The sequence below is a fragment of the Carcharhinus amblyrhynchos genome, chromosome 12, assembly GCF_965287045.1.
Source record: "Carcharhinus amblyrhynchos chromosome 12, sCarAmb.v2.hapA, whole genome shotgun sequence".
NCBI lineage: Eukaryota > Metazoa > Chordata > Chondrichthyes > Carcharhiniformes > Carcharhinidae > Carcharhinus > Carcharhinus amblyrhynchos.
The window spans coordinates 22761554-22783556 of record NC_137335.1 but is presented as its reverse complement, the minus strand read 5'-3'; the positions used below and the strand labels follow the sequence as shown (position 1 = coordinate 22783556).

The following is a 22003-nucleotide window of genomic DNA, read 5'->3' as shown; positions in this document are numbered from 1 at the left end:
CCCAAAACAATTAACCACCCAGCCAATCTTTGTGTCATCCACAAACTTATTAATCCTACCCTCCACATTATCATCTATGCCATTTATATAAATGATGAATAATAGGGGGCCCAACATAGATCCCTGTGGTACATCACTGGACACTGACTTCTAGTCACTGAAACAGCCTTCTATCATCACCCTATAGCTTTGTCCACTTTAATCTACACTACCCTTATGTTAGCCATCATTGCAGCATGGGAGTAGCTTATGCAGCTAAAGCATGGATGTCTGATAAGGAGTAAGTATAGCAGCCACATCGACATTAACTGCACTAACACAGCAGGAGCAACAGTAACACCAATAGTAGCTGCCTTCTCCACAACCACATGCCTGCCCACAGAACAGAAGAAATGAACACAGATCTCCAACTTAAGGGAGGCAGTATGCCTAGCACAGGGCATACAGACAGAGGTTTCCTTGACATAGCAGGGCAGTAGGAGGTCTATTTTTCATGGGAGGTCCTTGTTGACATCCACAGTCTTCTGGAACAAGAACTCTTCCCAAGTGGGCCAGGGGTATGCATTGTCAGTGGTCAATGTCACCACAGCCCAGAATTTGTGTCTGGCTTCTTGCAGGGATTTGTTGTGAAATCATACAGATATCACCAATCAGCTATCTACAGACAATTTGTGGAGATGTCAGCTTTGGACTGGGGTAAGCACAGTAAGAAGTCTCACAACACCAGGATAAAGTCCAACAGGTTTATTTGGTAGCACAAGCCACAAGCTTTCAGAGCGCTGCTCCTTCATCAGGTGAATGGGAGTTCTGATCACAAACAGGGCATATAAAGAGACAAACTCAATTTACAACGTAATGGTTGGAATGCGAACGTTTACAGGTAATCAAGTCTTAAAGGTACAGACAATGTGAGTGACGAGAGTTAAGCACAGGTTAAAAGATGTGTATTTTCTCCAGCCAGAGATTCCTAACTATCCTGGCTGGAAACAATACACATCTCTTTATTGTGTGCTTAACCCTCTCTCCACTCACATTGTCTGTATCTCTAAGATTTGATTACCTGTAAAGACTCGCATTCCAATCATTATTTCGTAAATTGAGTTTGTGTCTTTATATGCCCTGTTCGTGAACACAGCTCCCACTCACCTGATGAAGTAGCAGCGTTCTGAAAGCTTGTGGCTTGTGCTATTAAATAAACCTGTTGGACTCTAACCTGGTGTTGTCAGACTTTTTACTGTACAGACAATTTCCTAGCTGATCACTTGCCAAGGCTGCCACTTCTAACCACTTTGATACTTGATGATGTCATTCATACAGAGCTCTCGCATTTGCTGAGTGGCTGGATTCCCCAGGTGCAGGGAGGAACTGGCTGCACAGAAGAGCAGTCAAGTTGCCTTCACATCACCCTTGAATTATCAGTCAGGAAAAAATACAACTAACATGTGATCAGGAAGGTTTTCATGCATGTTTCTGCATGACAACCTAGAAGCTACCATAATTCCTTTGCTCTAAAGTCAAATTGGGATGCACAAAAAGAGTGCAATTTTGGGCCTTGGATTTCACAATTGTAGATAGGAGCTGGCATGGATTTGTACACAGTAAAAAGTCTGACAACACCAGGTTTTAGTCCAACCGATTTAGTCCAACCAAGGTGACGAAGGGACTAACCCGAAAGCTTGTGCGTTTACTATCAAATAAATCGGTTGGACTAAAACCTGGTGTTGTCAGACTTTTTACTGTGTTTACCCCAGTCCAATGCCGGCACATCGACATCATGGATTTGTACTCCAGTGTACAGATAAGTAATTAGGTAAGATCAAATGGATCTGGAGAAGTAAAGGCTAGACCTCTGAATGAAACCAGCAGACTGTCCGGGGTTGGCTTGCAATCAGAGGTCTGTTGTAGGTCAACAAAGGACCTGGAAGGGGTCCGGGTCCTTAGGACTCTTAAATTGGCCTCGCAGGTGGAGGATGTGGTCAAGAAGACGTATGGTGTACTGGCCTTCATTAATCGAGGGATTGAGTTTAGGAATTGGGAGGTAATGCTGCAACTTTATAAGACCCTTGTCAGACCCCACTTGGAGTACTGTGCGCAGTTCTGGTTGCCTCACTACAGGAAGGATGTGGAAGCTATTGAGAGGATGCAGAGGAGATTTACAAGGATGTTGCCTGGATTGGGAGGCATGCCTTATGAAGATAGGTTGAGGGAGCTAGGTCTCCTCTCCCTGGAGAGATGAAGGTTGAGAGGCGATCTGATAGAGGTTTATAAAATGTTGAGAGGAATAGATAGGCTGGATTCTCGGAGGCTATTTCCCAGGGCTGAAATGGTCGCTACGAGAGGACACAGGTTTAAGGTGCTGGGGAGCAAGTACAGATGAGATGTTAAGGGTAAGTTTTTCACTCAGAGGGTGGTGAGTGAGTGGAATCGGCTGTTGTCGGTGGTGGTAGAGGTGTACTCACTGGGGTCTTTTAAAAGACTTCTGGATGAATACATAGGATTTAATGGGATTGGGAGTTACAGGTAGTTCTGTGGCCTGGTAGGTATGGATATGATCGGTGCAACTTGTGGGCCGAAGGGCCTGTTTGTGCTGTAGTGTTCTGTGTTCTGTATTATATTATGGAGATCTGCAATGGAGTCAGGACCAGAACATTATAAAGGGTCAATAGAGCTCCCCAATTTTTGTGCTCAAATTTTTAGGTTGGCAGGGGAACAGTCAGTGGGGAACACATCCCTATCTATTCCAACAGCCTCAACGCCATCTTACACTCTAATGAGCATTGATTGGCATTAGGTAGGATTTCTGCCTTTCCTCATGTCCCTTTGTGATTCCAGGCATCGAGCAGAAACCTCTGCAGCATCCTCCACTCCTCTGCACACAAGTGCATCAGTAAGGTGACAGATGCCCTGTGCACCTGGGCAGGCCACTACATCCACTTTAACCTGAGCCAGGCCCAACAGGATGCCCGGGCTGCAGGCTTTGCCATGATCATCAGGATGCCCCATGTGCAGGGGGCTATCGTCAGAATGCACCTTGCCCTGTGGGTCCTATGAGATCCCTTTATTAATCGGAAGGGGATCCACTCCCTTACCTTCCAGATTGTGTGTGATCACCTGCTGAACATCATGCAAATATGTGCACACAACCCAGGGAGCAAGCATGACAGCTACATCCTTGTGCATCCCCAGCGTCTTTGAGGACCATCCCAGACTGCAGGGAGGGCTCATGGACAAAGGCTGACGTCATTGGTTGATGATGCCAGTGTAGAGGCCCAAGAAGCCATGTGTTGCCATATGATGTGTCATCCATCAGTCCACCGGGCTCTTGAAGATGTGGTTCAGCTGCCTGGAGCGGTTTGGTGGTGCACTACTGTACAGCCCCCTGAGGGTCTCCAGCAAAGCATTGGTCTGTTATGTGCTCCACAACCCGGCGCAGCAGCGGGGAGACATCGTGGAAGAGGACAGTATAGATAGCCTGCGAAGGACAAGGCCGAGGAGGACCCAGAGGTTGGAGGACAGATGGCGAGGGAGGTTCTCATCATCACAAGGTTCTTCCACTAGGTGGTGTGGGTTCCAGCAGCTACAACCCTCTGTCAGTATCCCAGGGCTGGATTTGAACCCTGACACTGTAAGGCAGTAGTGTTAACACTGTGCCACCCAATCGTGGTTTCAGGCAGCCTGTAATAAACATCAGCATTCCTGCCTGTCAGCTGTGAAAATTTGGAAGTGGGCCTGGTCATTTTAACCTCCCATCTCTCTGGTCACATGACAGGCTTTTACAGTAATTGCAGGGATTGCAGTACTCAATTTTGCAGCAGAGATTTCACTCTTTCCCTTTCAGAAGCTACTAAAGAACAAAACAAAGTACAATACAGCACAGGAACAGGCCCTTTGGCCCTCCAAGTCTGCGCTGCTCATGCGCCCAACTAGATCATTCGTTTGTATCCCTCTATTCCCAGTCTGTTCATGTGGCTATCTAGATAAGTCTTAAACGATCCCAGCATGTCTGCCTCAACAGCCTTGCTTGGCAGTGCATTCCAGGCCCCCACCACCCTCTGTGTAAAATACATCCCCTTGACATCTGTGTTGAACCTTGCCCCCCTCACCTTGAACTTGTCACCCCTTGTGTTATTCACCTCCGACCTAGGAATAAGCATCCCACTGTTCACCCTATCTATGCCCTTCATAATTTTATACACCTCTATTAGGTCGCCTCTCATCCTGTCTTTCCAGGGAGAACAACCCAGTTTACCCAATCTCTCCTCATGGCTAAGACCCTCCATACCAGGCAACATCCTGGTAAACCTTTTCTGTATTCTCTCCAAAGCCTCCACATCCTTCTGGTAGTGTGGCGACCAGAACTGGACGCAGTATTCCAAATATGGCCTAACCAACGTTCGATACAGCTGCAACATCATATGCCAACTTTTATACTCTATGCCCTGTCCAATAAAGGCAAGCATGCCATATGCCTTCTTCACCACCCTCTCCACCTGTGCTGCCACCTTTAAGGATCTGTGGACTTGCACACCCAGGTCCCTCTGTGTGTTTATACTCCTGATGGTTCTGCCATTTATTGTATAGCTCCCCCCGAGTGTGAGTTTACTAGTGAGAGAAGACGCTGTTGATGTCCTCTGGTAGAGAGAAGATGTCAATTTCACTGGGTGGAGAGGGGTGGGGAGCAGCAGCAGCTCCAATCTGTACAACTGTACACTCAATGTATGCACACAGCTTTGATTTGATGTCTCTGAGGCTTCCTAGACAGTACGATTCTTTTGATATCGTCTCCATTCCAATTGAACCCTTTGAACTCCAAAAATTCAATGTGCAGTGTTTTGAGAAAGGTTCCACTGACAGCTCACTGGATTTCCATAATCTTCCAACCACCTGTGGCTATGTTCATGTGCTGTGCTTTAAGACTCTATTGACAGCTTGGATTTCTATCATCCTCCAGCCAGTTGTGTTTATGTTCATTTTATTTTACGCTTGAATGAATCTGAAGTGCCCCAGTGATCCTGACTGCAAAGTTAACAGAATCTAAGCCTGAATGACAACCTGTAGTTTCTTCAAAATGATTATAGAACATAGAAAAACTACAGCACGAACAGGCCCTTCAGCCCACAAGTTGCGCCAATGATATCCATACCTACTAGGCTTACCTATAACCCTCAATTTTATTAAGTTCCATGTACTCATCCAGAGTACAAATCCTATCGGATTTGCGTCCACCACCACCAACGGCAGCTGATTCCACTCACCCACCACTCCTTGAGTGAAAAACTTACGCCTGATATCTCCTTTGTACCTACTCCCCAGCACCTTAAACCTGTGTCCTCTCGTTGCAACCATTCCAGCCCTTGGAAAAAGCCTCTGAGAATCCACCTGATCTATACCTCTCAACATCTTATATGCTTCTATCAGGTCACCTCTCATCCTTTGTCTCTCTAAGGCAACATCCTTGTAAATCTCCTCTGCACCCTTTCAATAGCTTCCACATCCTTCCTGTAATGAGGCGACCAGAACTAAGCACAGTAATCCAAGAGAGGTCTGAGTAGGATCTTATAAAGCTGCAACATTATCTCCAACTCCTAAACTCAATCCCTCAATTGATGAAGGCCAGTACACCATATGCCTTCTTAACCACATCCTCTACCTGTGAGCCCAATTTAAGAATCCTATGGACCCGGACCCCAAGGTCCTTCTGTTCCTCTACACTGCTAAGAGTCTTATCCTTGATATTATACTCCTTCATCCCATTTGACCTGCCAAAATGGACCACTACACATTTACCCAGGTTGAGGTCCATCTGCCACTTCTCCGCCCAGCCTTGCATCCTATCTGTGTCATGCTGCAACCTCTGACATCCCTCCAAATTATCTACAACACCACCAACCTTCGTCTCGTCATCAAACTTATCAACGCACCCCTCCACTTCCTCATCCAGGTCATTTATAAAAATGAGAAACAGCAAGGGTCCCAGAACAGATCCCTGGGGCACTCCACTGGTGACCGACCTCCATGCAGAAAAAGACCCATCTACAACCACTCTCTGCCTTCTGCGGGCAAGCCAGTTCTGGATCCACAAGGCAATAGCCCCTTGGATCCCATGCTCTCTCACTTTCTCAAGAAGTCTTGCATGGAGGACCTTATCAAACGTCTTGCTGAAGTCCATATAAACCATATGTACCGCTCTTCCTTCATCAATGTATTTAGCCACATTTTCAAAGAACTCAACCAGGCTCGTAAAGCACGATCTGCCTTTGACAAAGCCATGCTGACTACTATTGAGCATACTAAACTTCTCTAAATGCTCATAAATCCTGTCCCTCAGAATCTTCTCCATCAACTTACCAACCACTGAGGTTAGACTCACCGGTCGGAAATTTCCTGGGCTGTCCCTATTCCCTTTCTTGAATATAGGAACCACATCTGCAATCCTCTGGAACTTCTCCCGTCTCCATCGAAGACGCAAAGATCATCGCCAGAGGTTCTGCAATCTGTTCCCTGGCCTCCCACAGTAACCTGGGGTGCATCCCAACTGGTCCTGGCGATTTACCTACCTTGATGCTATTCAAAACTTCCAACACATCCTCTTTCCTAATGTCCACATACTCAATCTTTTCAGTCTGCCACAAGCCTGCAGTACAATCACCCAGATCTTTTTCAACCATGAATACCAAGGTAAAGTATTCATTAAGCACCTCTGCTATTTCTACCGGTTTTTTACAAACTTTCCCACCTTCACATTTTATAGTTCCTATTCTTTCACATCTCATCCTTTTACTCTTCACATATTTGTAGAATCCCTTAGGGTTCTCCTTAATCTTACCTGCCAAGGCCTTCTCATGACCCCTTCTGGCTCTCCTAATTTCCTTCTTAAGTTCCTTCCTACAAGCTGCATACTCCTCTCAATCCCTAACATCTCCTAGCTCTCTGAACCTTTCGTACACTTTTCTTTTCGTTTTGACCAGGTTCATTACAAATTTCGTGCACCACGGTTCCCATAACCTACCAAAACATCCCTGTCTCATCAGAACATTGTTGTGCAGAACTCTAGACAAACATTCCTTGAAAATCTGCCACCTTACTTCAGTACCTTTTCCCGAGAACACTTCCTTCCAATTTACTCGTCTAATTTCCTTCCTGATGGCTTCATATTTCCCCTTACTCAGATAAACACGTTCCTAACTTGCCTGATCCTATCTCTTTCCAATGCTAGCGTGAAGGAGATAGAATTATGATCACTATCCCCAAGATGTTCTCCCACTGAGAGATCCGACACCTGTCCAGGTTCATTAGCCAGTACCAAATCGAGTACAGCTTCTCCTCTTGTTGGCTGATCCACATACTGTGTCAGGAAACCCTCCTGAACACACCTAACAAACTCCTCCCTATTCAAACCCCTTACCCTAGGGATATTCCAATCGATGTTTGGGAAATTAAAGTCTCCCATCACGACAACTCTGTTATTACTGCATCTCTCCAGGACCTGTTTCCCTATCTGCTCCTCAACATGCCTGTTATTATTGGGCAGCCTACAGAAAACACCCAGCAAAGTTATCAACCCTTTCCTGTTCCAAATTTCCACCCACAGAGAGTCCATAGACAATCCCTTCACGGCGTCCACCCTCTCTACTGCAGTGACACTATCCCTGATCAATAGTGCCACTCCCCTCCACCTTTTACCTCCCTCCCTGTCCTTTCTGAAACTTTCTGTCCTTTCTTTATGATTTGCCTAAGAGGAAATAATACCCCAAGCTATCAATCATGGGATAGGATGTGGGTGTCACTGGCAAGGCCAGCATTTGTTGCCCATCTCCAATTACCCTTGAACTGAATGGCTTACCATACCATTACAGAGGTCAATGTCCCCAGAGGATTAACCTGAGCCTCTGGATTACTGGTTCAATGATGTTACAACAATGCCATTGTCTCCCTTGTACAGCAGATTGAGCTGCAAACAAAGTAAACTGGGAATGGAGTTAATTCTTTTAAAACACAGATCAAATGTGGAAAGTTAAGGAAGTGTTAAGTAAATTAACTGAGGCTAGAAAGCTAGAAAGCTAAATGTTCAATTATTTATTCTTTAGGGGTTATTCAATTTAAAAATAGATACATTAATAAATAGCTTTCGGTATGTGATTAAAAGTGCGTACATTAAAAAGTAAATAAAATTTAGAAAGTAGGAAAATTAAACCGAATACCATAATATTTTCCAAAATCAATAAAATGTAAGTCATCTGATAATCACCATTTAGTATTAAAGATGAATCAATTATCTCTGGAACTAGAAGGATAATAACTCATGTATAATAAATATAAAAATAAAGAGTTCTATACATGAATGCACGTAGCAGAAGAAATAAAACAAACGTGTTAGAAGCACAAACTCAGCTTAAAGCGTAAGCTGTTCGCTGATGTAGCAGCATAGGGCAAGCATGAATGGGAGATAAATATTCCAGGCTATAGGATTGCAAGGAAGGACTGGGAAATTGCCTCTCTCCTTCCCCAATGTTGATTAAAGACATAACCATAACAGTGAAAAAAAAAGTACTCCAGTGAGTGTGAACATGAAGTGGAAATGGTATAGGTAGAATAAAGAAACAGCAAAAGGATACAAGACAATGATAGGAGTTCGCTACAGACCTCAGTTCCAATTTGGGTGAATTGTGCCTAAGTGCCCATGCCGCTGGAAAAACAAAAGTGTTTCCCACTGGTGCTGGCAGCGTCTGTCAAATGGGATTCACCCACCTGAAAGATGCAAATGAACTAATCTCGGGGAACCCGCCGGCCAACCGCTCTGTGGGCACCCCAATCAGCGCTTGGAGACAGACACCCTCCCTTAAAAATGGAAATGGCGTTCCCCTGCTGACCAGGGGAGCACCACCAACCCCTCACCAAAGAGAGGCATCCTTTCTCTCCCCCACCCATATATAACCAGTAACCACAACACTCAAGTACGAGAGTGACCCAACCAAATTATCTTATGCCCCTTTTCAACTCTCAGCAAAACCTTCATCCTGCTATGTGATGAGCTGCTACTGATGGCATGACCTCTTGCTTTCCATTCCTAGCATTGTTTCTTTTATGCCAGTCTTCTCCCTTTGAGTTCCTGCTTTCACATACCAATTGCAGCCTGTCCAGCCACATTAATTCCAGGAGGAAGAAAAAGAGCAATAACTCAGCACTAAAGAAAAGGCCCAATCACTTTATCTGACACTCTAAACCATCAATTCAGATACTAGAATCTATGGACCTTGGAGGCTAGTTTGAGTTGGGATCAGCATGTGATGAGGTATCTGGGCATGAGTAGCCTGCAGTCAGGCCAAGGGTAAAAGATAGTTCATGCTTCAGCTCACTGGAGGGCTACAAAGGACTCAGATGAGCCCTTTGGTGTTGCAGCATCGTGACAGCATTGATGAACGTAGACACAGATGTTAGGTGCATTGGCTGGTCTGATGGACCAGCCTCTTGTCAATGTCGAAGAGCATGTAAGAGTCTGGCCCCAACTTAGCAGAGGGCATGACACAGAAGTTGCCCTCTTCACAGCCTTTGCTCCACTTCCCTGTCATCTTGCAGACACAGATGCACTGTCACTACTTCTCCGACTTGTTGCAGTCTTTGTATGGACAGTTCATTGACTCTTCTGTCACCCAGTGAGGATGTTGCACTATTCACTGGAAAATTTAGAAACTCAGTACAAATCCTCCATTTTACGATGGAAAAAGTTCAAAATTATACATTTACATGCAATTATGGTGCTTGTTGGCTCTTTAAATAACACTTGTGAAATCCCATCATGCAGGTTCACATTTGCCTTGTTCTCCTGAGGAAACAACAAACCTATTTACTGTACATTCACTGTCCAAATTTGGAACCTTAATGTCATATCAGTTGGTTCAGCTATGTGATGTCAGGTTTGCACTGAATTAACATCATCTGATACATGTATGGGATGCATCTGCATGAATTTTTAATCTCAAAAGACAGCACATGGGTCACACAGAAAGATGCTGGCATTGTGGACCTCATTTGAAAAATGGTACAACTGTGCACATCAAATTTGCAGCCATAATGTCCTAGAACCAATTAGACAATTAGTGATGAGCAATGAACCAGAATTAATTATCTGACTGTAATTATAATAAGATTAAATTTGATAGCAGGTTTGAGTAGAAGAAACAGGAGTCACAAACCTGTGCTGAGGTTGGGTACAGAACCTCAGCAAAAATATATTAGCTTTGGAATGAGATTCATCAAAATTATACTATGGTTTAGAGGTTAAATTATGGGGACAGGATGCATAAACTTGATCTGTATCCTCTTTAGGATAGAAGATCGAAGGATGATCTAATTGAGGTGTTTAAGATTATTAAAGGATTCACCAGAGTAGGGAAATAAATTATTTTGGAACAAAGGAGTAAATCTTAGAATTAAGGCATTCAGGAATCAGGGAGCAATTTTTCACATGAAGAGCAGATACGGAAATTTTCGATACTGAGTGTGACAGATTATTTGGTAGTTTGTTGAGGGATATGGATCAAATGTGAGCAAATGGAGTTGAGATGTTGATGAACCATGATCTGACTGAATGGTAGAAGTTTGATGGGCTGAATAGCCTGCTCCTGTTCTAATGTTCCATTTCATAATTTTTTGTTCTTTAAATACTGGTCCAAAATATTCAGCATCAACACTTTGCTAATAGATTAGTCACCATGTGGCATCTTTTCAACATTAAATAGGTCCATTAAATAGCTTTGCTTGAGGTGAAAAGGCACGAACATCTATTGAAAGGGCATTACTATAACATCAGTCAGGATTTAATGTGGGCAATGAGTGTCTTGCCCACCAGTTAGAGAACAGGTGAAATCAGAGTGCAGGAGAGGCCATTCGACTCATGGAGTCTCAACCGACTCTCTGACAGAGTATCTTACCCAAACCCTCTCCCTGTAACCTCATACATTTACCATGGCTAATTCATCTTGGGATCCTAAGGGGCAATTTAGTATGGCCAATCCACATAACTTATGTATCTTTGGACTGTGGGAGGAAACTGGGGCACCTCAAAATTCTCTGGGAGCCCAAAACTATTCCATTTCAATGAGGCACTTACCTGAACAGCATTACGGCTCCCGTCCGATAAAGTCCACAGAAAGCTCCACTCCCAAGAGCTGCTCCCTAACCAGAAGCCAGCAGTTCTCAAAGACAAGAAGCATCACAGGGAGCAGTGACTACTGCCAATATTAAAATGGATCCCTGGAGAGAGATGAGTGTTGGCAGCTTGAGGGTTGAAGGGAGGGTAGGACAATGGTGAGGAGTGTGGTGGTGGCTGGAAGTAAAAGCAGGAGAATGGCCTGCAGATCCCTTTTCCTGATTCTAAAACTGTTGATTGGTCTTAGAGTGGCCATGAATGAGAACCTGACAGTGTTTGCTAGACAACCTCTCCAGGTGATAAGCCCCCTTACTGCTAGTGGTTGAATACTTTTAGTGGTGGGATGAAGCCCTTAAATGGCCACTCAGTTGGTCTCCAGGCAGCATGCTTTACCACCTGGACTTGATTAGAGAGAGGCAGGAGGCAGTATAAGGATTGCAGGATCTCCATCATTTAACCTCTCACCTGATCACACCGCCCCCCCCCCCTCCTCCTGCCCCACACACACACACACACACACACACACACACACACACAAATTCATCTGGGGCGGGAGCATTACATTCCACTCACCATTTAATTTATTTTAAAAAACGTAAGAAAACAAGCATATAGGAAATATAATTCAAGAACAGATCCTATATTTGAGATTTTATTGGTCTTACTCATTGTTATGAGAAAACACAGCTTTAAGGGGTCATTGTTTTCTTGCAGGTGGAGATTGAGAAATTAGACTACCATCATTATCTGCCTCTATTCTTTGATGGTCTCTGTGATACTACGCACCCATATGACTTCTTTGCACGGCAGGGGATACATGACATGCTGGAACATGGTGGCATGAAGATTCTTCCCGTTATCCCTCAGCTAATCATCCCAATAAAAAGTAAGATTCTGAATGTTAGAATTTTACATTTCCCTCATGTTAAAGGCATAGTATTTTTCTATATGTACTCAGCAAAATTAGGAAAAAGCCTGCTTTGTGTGGCACTTGGGGGTCTGATCAATACAGTCAGACATGTCAGTACAAATGTTCTTCCAATAAACAAAACTTTTAATATAAGGATCCCTCAGATAAATTATATTGAATGGTCATTGGACACACAGCTTTAATAATTGCACTTAAAATATTGCTTCTGATGTTTTTGTTTTATTTTCTTCTGTTTATTCCCAATGACACCATTTCCAGACCGAAAAGGTGTGACCCCAGACACTTCCAATTCTCACATGTTAGTGTCCACTAGGTGGTATGCAAGAGCAGCCTGGTTAACTGGCACATTAATTGTGCCTTTGCATGTTGGGAAGAGTAAGACTTCCAATTGTCAATTTCCCTAAATTGTCCTGCCCAGATCAGTAGCTCCCAGCCTGTGAGTCACAAGCATAAGCCCTTGTAGTTTCACTCGAGAAAGGTTAAAATCTTGCATCATCTCTTGTAATATTGCCAGGCAGTGGGCAACCTAAATTATATTTGGAGCAGACTCTTGAGTTTTTGAAGCAAAATTACTTTATTTTCCTCTCTTTTGTGAGTATGTCCTCACACGTGTGCTCCATTTGTATGTCACATTCATGCCTGACCCCAAATAACTTATCACTATCGTTGTAGGGGCCTATGGATCTCTTTGTTCTCTCTCTACACATAGATCCATGTATATATTTCTGATTCGCTTCTCTAATCCTGTGCATTTTTTTCTATCTCATGTTTCTCTTGCTTGGTTCTTTGCTATTTCTGTGGTTCTGATTCTACTATTGTGGCTGAAGTTCCCATGTATGTGTCCCTCTTTGTTAGCTGCTTTTCTTGTGTGTCTGAGCCTTTCATTGATCTGTTGACAGTACCCACCATGGTCCCTCTGCTCAGTTAAAACTGCTCCAAAGGCTGAAAAGGCAACAGTAGGTAAGTGTTACCTTTTTCTTCATCTGATCAGAAGAAACAGGAGTGTTGCTCCAGGCTTCATAAGTAAAATCTTGATCTTTGCTGTTCCTGGTTCTTATCCCTTGAGACCATTCCAACACTTTCTCCTGCCATTGAGCTTGCTGCTAGACAGCTGCCTGCACTGGATTCAACTGATCTTTCACTGCTGATAGTCTCAGTTACCTCTTTTCTCTTTTTTCAGCTGAGATGTAAAACAAAGCCAAAGAGTTAAATTAGTCCAAATAAAGTTGACACTGACAATCCCTTTTCCATCCCGTGTCTCTTCTCATGTCTGAACATATCTATCTCTGTCAGTTAATAAGAAAGGTAACATAATGACACTATTTCCCCAGAACAGCAAAGGCTAAAAATGTTTTAAATTAAACATTTTAAAATTGTGTATGTTTGATAATGTGAATAAAGATGGAGCAAAAAAAATTGATTTGCCCTGTTTTTTTTGGCTGCGGGAGTTAGAATTTATAGCTTGCATGAAGATTTCTTGCTGTCACTTATCTGATTATATAATTGGGTTGGGCACCTCCCAAATTGGTGACTGCCTCTGTGTCATCAGGTAGCTGAGCAGCATTGTCTGACAACGTATGATGCAACCAGCATCTTCTGAAAGGAAGGCAGTACCAAATTAAAGGAGGCTGTTGAATACCATGGCTGCAGTTCTAAACAAGTATAATGGAACACCAGGGTAAAGAGAGAACTCCAGGATTATGCAAGGGAACTGGAGGCTTTAGTGGCGGAGTTGAACAGGTGGAGAGGTGCCACAGGTTCCACAAAGGACTAGGAGGCCATGAAGGACCATTCTCAAGAAAGGCATGAAAACTGCAGGCCCCCTTTTTGGAGCCTTTGTGTGGACGGGCTATCAATTCCTCTGGTCTCATGGCAAGGATACAACAACAATCTGCCAAATCGCAAAACACTCCACAGTACATCCATGCAGAAATCCCTCAAATTCACTTTACCTCCAAGTTAGATGTCTTTCCCTCTAAATAATGTAATTGATGGGCCCCTCTTGCAGCAGATCACGATCCTTTGTGAATATTATACAAATTCTTTGAATGGACATGTTTGATTCAAATTAGAACAGTGGATGTCGCACCAGCTGGTTGAGCTGTGTGACATCAGGGTAGCTTCAGTTCAACTACCTCAAGCACACGCAGGGGACGCCCCAAGTTTTTGCTCATTTCAAGAGCAGGTTGTGCTGGAAGGAATCATAGAATTATAATAGTGCAGGAGGTGGCCATTCAGCCCATTGTGTCTGCACTGGCTCTCTGAAGAAGTGACTCCCTTACAGCCATTATCAAGCCTTCTCCCCGTAATCATGCACATTCTTCCTTTTCAGCTAACAGTCTAATTTCCTTTTGAATGCTTCAATTGGATCTGCCTCCTCCAGGCAGTGCATTCCAGATCTTAATCATTCACATCACTTTTGCTTCTTTTGCCAGTGACTTAAATCTGTGCCCCCATTCTCGATTTTTTTCACAAGTTTCTTCCTATCTACTCTGTCCAGACGCCACATGATTTTGAATACCTCTATTAAATCTCCTCTCAGCCTTCATTTATCCAAGGAAAATGTCCCAACTTCTCAATCTATCTTATAACTGAAATTCTTCAACCCTGGAATCATTCTTATGAATCTTTTCTGCATCCTCTGCAATGCCTTAATAATCCATCCGAAAACATCGTGCACAGAACTGGATGCAATCATCCAACTGAGGCCGACAAGTTCAATAATCTCCTTGCTCTTGTATTCTCTGCCCCTATTAGAAAACCTAGGATACAGTGTGCTTTGTTTATTTGTCTCTTAACCTGTCCTGCCACCTTCAATAACTTATCTAGGTCCCTCTGCTTCTGCACGCTTCCTAACAAAATTAATCTCTCCATATTTCTCTGCATTGAAGTTTATCTGCCACCCTTCCACCCATTCTACCAACATGTCCATGTTCTTTTGAAATTCTAGTCTTATTCATAGTTACAGTGCTTACAAGTTTTGCATTATCTAAAAACTTTGAAATTGTGTCCTGTACGCCAAAGTCTAGGTGATAAATATATATCAGGAGAAGTAATATCCTAACACTAACCCTGAGAGTTCCACTACAAACCTTCCTCCGTCCCAAAAGACATCCATTAACCACTATTCTGTTTCCTGTCATTCAGTAAGTTTCATGTCTATGTTGTTGCAACACTTTTTATTCCTTGAGCTATAACTTTCTTTACAAATCTGGTGTGTGGCACTTTTGAAGTCCGTGTACACTAGATCAACAGCATTGCCCACATAGCCCTCTCTGTTAAAGCTTCAAAAAATTCCAGCAAGTTAGTGGCTAATGTTACACCGCTGTTTAAAAAGGGTAGCAGGCAAAAGGCAGGGAATTATAGAACGGTTAGTTTAACATCTGTTGTGGGAAAAATGCTTGAATCCGTCATCAAAGAAGAAATAGTGAGGCACCTTGAGAAAAATTGTTTGATAGAGCAGACGCAGCACGGATTCGTTAAAGGGAAGTCGTGTCTGACGAATTTATTTGAATTCTATGAGGATGTGACTAATGCGGTAGACGGAGAGGAACCGGTGGATGTGGTGTTTCTCGATTTTCAGAAGGCGTTTGATAAGGTGCCGCACAAAAGTTTGCTTCAGAAGGTTAGGGGGCATGGAGTTGGGGGTAAGGTGTTAGCATGGATAGAGGATTGGCTGTCTAATAGGAGGCAGAGAGTTGGTATCAATGGGTGCTATTCGGATTGGCGGTTGGTGACTAGTGGAGTGCCCCAGGGATCGGTGCTGGGGCCTCAGCTATTTACCATTTATATAGATGATCTGGAGGAGGGGGCTGAGTGTATGGTGTTGAAATTTGCTGATGACACAAAGATAAGTGGAAAAGCAAATTGTGCGGAGGGTGTGGAAAGTCTGCAGAGGGATCTGGATAGGCTGACCGAGTGGGCGAGGACCTGGCAGATGGAGTACACTGGTAGCAAGTGTGAGGTTATCCACTTTGGCATGAATAATAGTAGGAGGGACTACTATTTAAAGGGCAAAAAGCTGCAGCGTGCGACAGTGCAGAGGGACCTGGGGGTCCTTGTGCATGAGTCGCAAAAACCCAGCCTGCAGGTGCAGCAGGTGATCAGGAAGGCAAATGGGATGCTGGCCTTTATAGCAAGGGGGATAGAATATAAAAGCAGGGAAGTCTTGCTGCAACTGTACAGGGCACTGTTGAGGCCGCAGCTGGAGTACTGTGTGCAGTTTTGGTCGCCGCACTTGAGCAAGGATATTTTGGCCTTGGAGAGAGTGCAGAGGAGGTTCACTAGGCTGATACCGGAGATGAGGGGGTTGAACTATGAAGAGAGGCTGAATAGACTGGGTTTGTACTCGTTGGAATTTAGAAGGATGAGGGGGGGATCTTATTGAGACGTATAAGATAATGAAGGGGATGGATAGGGTAGAGGTAGAGAGATTCTTCCCGCTCAGAAAGGACAGCAGGACTAGAGGGCACAGCCTCAAGATAAGTGGGGGGCAGCTTAGAACGGAGTTGAGGAGGAACTTCTTCACTCAAAGGGTGATGAATCTCTGGAATTCTCTGCCCGTTGATGTGGTAGAGGCTACCTCACTAAATGTATTTAAGACACGAGTGGATAGGTTTTTGGTAGGCAAGTGAATTAAGGGTTATGGGGAGAAAGCGGGAAAGTGGAACTGAGCCACTTCAGATCAGCCATGATCTTATTGAATGGCGGGGCAGGCTCAAAGGGCTAGATGGCCTACTCCTGCTTATATTTCTTATGTTCTTATGTAAAACAAGATTTTCCCTTTAAAAAATTCATGCTGGTTTTCCTTAACTGACACTCATTTGTTCATGTGACTAGTAATTTTGTTCCAGATTGTTGTTTCTAGAGGTTTTCCCACCACCAAAGTTAAACTGACTGATCTGTAGTTGCTGGGCTTATCTTTACACCATTTTTTACAACTCACCAGTCCTCTGGCACTACTCCCCCACGTCTAGGTAAGACAGAAAAATGATGGCCAATGTCTGTGTGATTTCTATTCTCACTGCATCTCATCTCGTCCTGCTGTCTTATCAACTTTTAAGTACATACAGCTTAGCCAATACATCCTCTTGCACCAAAGACTAGGTAGCATCTTCTTCCTTAGTAAAGACGAATGCAAAGTACACATTTAATACTGCAGCCATGCCTTCTGCCTCCATACATAAATTCCCTTTTTAGTCCCTAGTCAGCTCTACAACTCCTTTTGCCACAATATTATTGGAAGATAGAGAATCAACGAATCATCTGCTAAATTTGAAAAACTGCTAATATCTTTCAACTTTTATTTTAATCTAAGAAGCAATGAAATTTTCAGAGCTAACTTTAACAAGCGTGTCCTACAGCCAGGAGAGTCTGCTGATTCATTCATCAGTGATCTGTACAGGTTGGCAGAAGGTTGTGAGTATGGAGACCTAAAATCTAAACTCATCAGAATAGTGGACAAAACACTCCTGATATCATGATAGTAAAAGAAGATCTAACCCTGAAAAAGGCAATCCAGATAGTTTGACAATCAGAACTCTGTGAGCAACACAGAGCCTTTAAGGGGAGGAAGTAAAGTGTGGAGCAGAGGCCAAATCACAGTTTATCTAGTTAAGCAACAAAGGCGTAGGGACATTCTAGGCCAGGGAGAGCAAAATTGGAACTTGCCAGCAAAGTGGCCATGCCAATGCTGTGGAGCAAAGCACTCCGATACACAAGATCATTGTCTTGCAATTTCAACCCAATATTTTCAGTGCAACAAGTTTGGAGTCTATGGCAAACTGTGCAAGATAAAAACTTTAAAACACAAAAAAGGCCCAAGATCATTCACAAAGTCAAGATTGCAAACTGTGAGATCAAAGATCTTGGTTTTTAATTTTGCAATGTGGACATTTCATTCTATGGCATTGAACAAATTTTAAATTAGATACAGGAGCCTGTGTAATAGTTATGTTTGACAAAAAGAAAAGGTGGCTGAAAGATGTCTGGCTTTGAACAACAGATACACCACTTTATGAGAATAGAGGAATCTGACTTCCAGTCATTGGCTTTTTAAAAAATTCATTCAGTGGATGCGGGCTTTGCTGACTAGCCATTGTTTATTGCCCATCCAACTTTGCACTTGAGAAGTGGTAGTGAGTTACCTTTTTGAATTGGTGCAGTCCTGTTTAGCTATACACACAATGCAGTTGAGGTGGGGAGTTTCAGATATTTGACCTCGTGACAGTGAAGAAACGGTGATATATTTCCAAGTCAGAAATAGGTAGCTTGAAGGGGAATTTCCATGTGGTGGTGTTCCCATGTAGTTGCTGCCCTTTTCCTTCTAGATGGTAGTGCTCATGAGTTTGGAAGGTGCTGTTGGAGTGCTTCATGGTTGCTGCAATACATCTTGTAAATGGTGCTCACTGCTGCCACTGTATGTTTGTGGATGGAGTGCTAATCAAGCAGGCTGCTTGTCCCAAATGGTGTCCAGCTTCTTCAGTATTGCTGGAGCTGCAATCAGCCAGGCAAGTGGAGAATATTCCATCACACTCCTTTGTGCCTTGTAAGTGATACAGACTTTGAGGGAGAGGCGATGGCCCAGTGGTATTATCACAAGACTATTAATCCAGAAACTCAGCTAACGTTCTGGGGACCTGGGTTTGAATTCCGCCACGGCCGATGGTGGAATTCAAATTCAATAAAAAGATCTAGAATTAAGAATCTACTGATGACAATTAAACCATCGTCAATCATTGGAAAAAAATCTGATTCACTAATGTCCTTCGGGAAATGAAATCTGTTGTCCTTACCTGGTCTGGTCTACTCCAGAACCACAGCAATTGGTTAACTCTCAACTGCTCTCAGGCAACTAGGGTTGGGCAATAAATGCTGGCCAGCCAGTGACACCCATGTCCCATGAATGAATAAAAGGTCAGGAGTTGAGTTACTCGCTGCAAGATTTCTAGCCTCTGATTTATTCTTGTAGCCATAGTATTTTTATCACTATTTTAGTTCAGTTTCTAGAGAATGGTAACTCCCAGGATGTGAACTGTGGGGAAATCAACAATGATAATGCCATTGAATGTCAAGGGATGATGGTTAGATTCGGTCTTGTTAGAGATGATAATTGCCTGACACTTGTGTGATGCAAATGTTACTTGCCACTTGTCAGCCCAAACATGGACATTGTCCAGATCTTACTGCGTTCGGGCAAGGACTGCTTCAATATCTCAGAAGTCATGAATCCCTACCTTAAGGCATGATTTAGGAACTAATATATTATGACAGCAAACAAATCTATGAATTGGTGCAAGTTATTCATAACTAACCTTTTTCTCTCTTGAGCAGGGATGCCTGTGTATCCTTGGACCATCAAATCAGTAGAAAATATCAAGACAGCCAATGTTGTTAATCATGTAGAAATGCAAGTTCTTGAGTATTCAAACGAAAAAAAATACCTTGACTGGGACTTCAGTTCTGAACTGTCTTCTCTCCTTGTAGAGCAGTTTGTCTATTCTTGCTATAGTTGCAAGAAACCTTTAATTTTCAGACCAGCCAACCACCCAGAAGTTAACAGATGCCTCCAGCAGAGGATGTAAAACAGAATGACCAGCAGTCTGATGAGCTTCAACGTTTGGCTCTGACTAGGATACAGCAGGTCAACTACAACCACCAAATACCAGCCAGCATGCTAAAACCTGTAGCAGTCATTCATTGTGGACAGTGAAACACAGTGGTGAGTGTACTACTAAACCTCATTCATCACAAGAATGATCATCTAATTCCACAACCCACATGAAAATGGAAAAAAATGAAAGAAGTGACAAACAGACGAAAATAATGTTTGTCCACCCCACGAATAAACGAGTTATGGTAGCAATGACTAGCCAGTGCAATAGCCAAAACATCAGAGTATGCGGCTCAACACAGAACAATGGAAGAAAAGGTTTAAAACATATCCAGGTGCCAGAACAACCTCCGCACCTATAGGAAGAACTAGCAGTGACAGAGCCTACCATCCTTCCAACAACAATACAAGAGAGGTATAGGAGGGTTATTAGGCCTCCAGACAGCTAAAATCTTTGAATTCAAGGAGTTGAAGTAGAGAAATAGGGCCGTGACGTTGTAGTAATAACAATGTAAATGTATGACAATAATAATGGAAAAACATACGGTAAACTACAATCACTGAAGATAAATTGGACAAAGGATTTGGAGGAGGTGTGATATAAAGATCTAGCATATGTGGGGTTAATGTGGAACTGAGTACACTACCACCTGCACAAATGATTTGAGAGGCATATGATCCATACCCAGGGTGAGTTGACTGTTGGAGAGATATGTGTTTCAACGAGGATGGAGACAGCACCTATCTTGTACCCTCTACTATATGTTATATTGTGAAGACCATGGGGGCAATTCTCCCAGCCTGCTGTACTGCTCTAGCAGTGCAATACGCCAGAAGACATTAGCAGAGGCTGTTTAGTGGGCTCCCCTCTAGGTGCCATGGCCTCCATGCATCTCCAGCTCCAAGATTTTTGGAGTAATCAGCTCTGCATCGATTTTCAGCTTGGAGCTGATTTAAATATGAATCGCAATGTCATTAGTGGGTCCGGGACTGAAGTCTCTGGGTCTGCTAGCCTCTCCCAGTGGAGTGGTTCCCTCCAGCAGGGTTTACAACAGCTCCCCACTAATGGGAAACAGGCAGCCAACCCCCCTGGAGAGAACAGAGGCCATGGAAGCCTCCCCCAGGAGGTCGGGGATAAGTATGATGTCAGCCTGGCCACCTGGCACTGCCAATGTCCTGGGGAAAACTGGCAATAACCAGGCACATTGGCACTGCCCAAGAGGCATTGGGCCCCAGGGACCTGCTGCCAGTCTGATTTGGGATCAGTGACTGAGGCAGGGAGGGAAGGAAGTGATCAGACTGGCCATCCAAATGGGGGGAACATTGAGGCTTGCCCGGAGAGGTCTGGTGTCAGAAGGGCAGAGATGCAGGGTCGTGAAGCTGGCCAGCGATCGGGAGGCCGGCAGCACAGGGCCACTCCAATCTCAGTGCTGACAGATCACAGCATGCCCAAGTGACCCGCTCAGTGCTATGCTGGCGGTATCTGTAGTGGGAATAGCTTCCCTGATTTTCAGTGAGTCATGCTAGGGCACTCTGCAGTGTTCAGAGTGTGGGAGATTCATTCTGAAAATCACGTTTAAACTCCAGTTTTCATGTGAATTTGGCAGTTAGGATTTTTTTGGGAGAATCCCGCCCCCCCCCTAATATCTGCACAAACTGGATTTTTCTTTTAATATTTGGAAGGGTGTTTTATTATTTGTACTGTTGCATTTTATTTACAAAACAGTCATAATTACACCTTTCGACTGGTGCAACAATGTATTTTCAAGTAACTCGCCTGACCAGAATTATGCATGAGGGGGATGAACTGTTTGCTTATTTTTAATTGCAATCACTTTAATTGTTGGGGAAAAAACTGGCAAAGGCTAGAGATGCACTGGAAATTGAGACAAGCTTAAGTTTTGGGCCTGTTGTTTTTGAAATCAGACTAAGCCAAGAAGGAAAGCTGGCCTAACTCACTCTTCTTGCCTTGCCTGAAGTTGTGTGTGTGATTATTAACTGGTACCCAGGGAATCCTTATCTGAGTGTAACTTGCCTGCATTTGGAACCTGAAAAATCATGAAAAGAAAAATTGATCCAGCTCTATTTACAGAGTAGACAAGTCTGGTCTACACTCTTTAAAAGACAAGGTGGAAGTGATCAAAGGCACACCAGCTCCCACATCCATCCAAGAGATGGTAGCCTATTACGGGAAAGTTATGTCCAAACTTGTCTCCATCCTGGCCCCATTATAAAGTTTAAAGTTTATTTATTAGTGTCACAAGTAGGTTTACATTAACACTGCAATGAAGTTACTATGAAAATCCCCTAG

At 43.6% G+C, this 22003-nt stretch overlaps 1 protein-coding gene across 5 annotated transcripts in view; it reads left to right on the top strand.

Annotated features, from left to right (window-relative positions):
- Window positions 1-22003, top strand: part of LOC145350850 (parkin coregulated gene protein homolog) — a 362660-nt gene that overhangs the window by 207592 nt on the left and 133065 nt on the right. For 4 of the 5 annotated variants that reach the window (XM_080200220.1, XM_080200215.1, XM_080200216.1 and 1 more), the window contains one exon: window positions 11864-12035. The exons of the other annotated variant lie outside the window; for it this stretch is intronic. In XM_080200220.1, the coding sequence (XP_080056346.1) occupies window positions 11864-12035 (172 nt within the window). The remainder of the gene's footprint in view (window positions 1-11863; window positions 12036-22003) is intronic. 5 annotated transcript variants of the gene reach the window in all.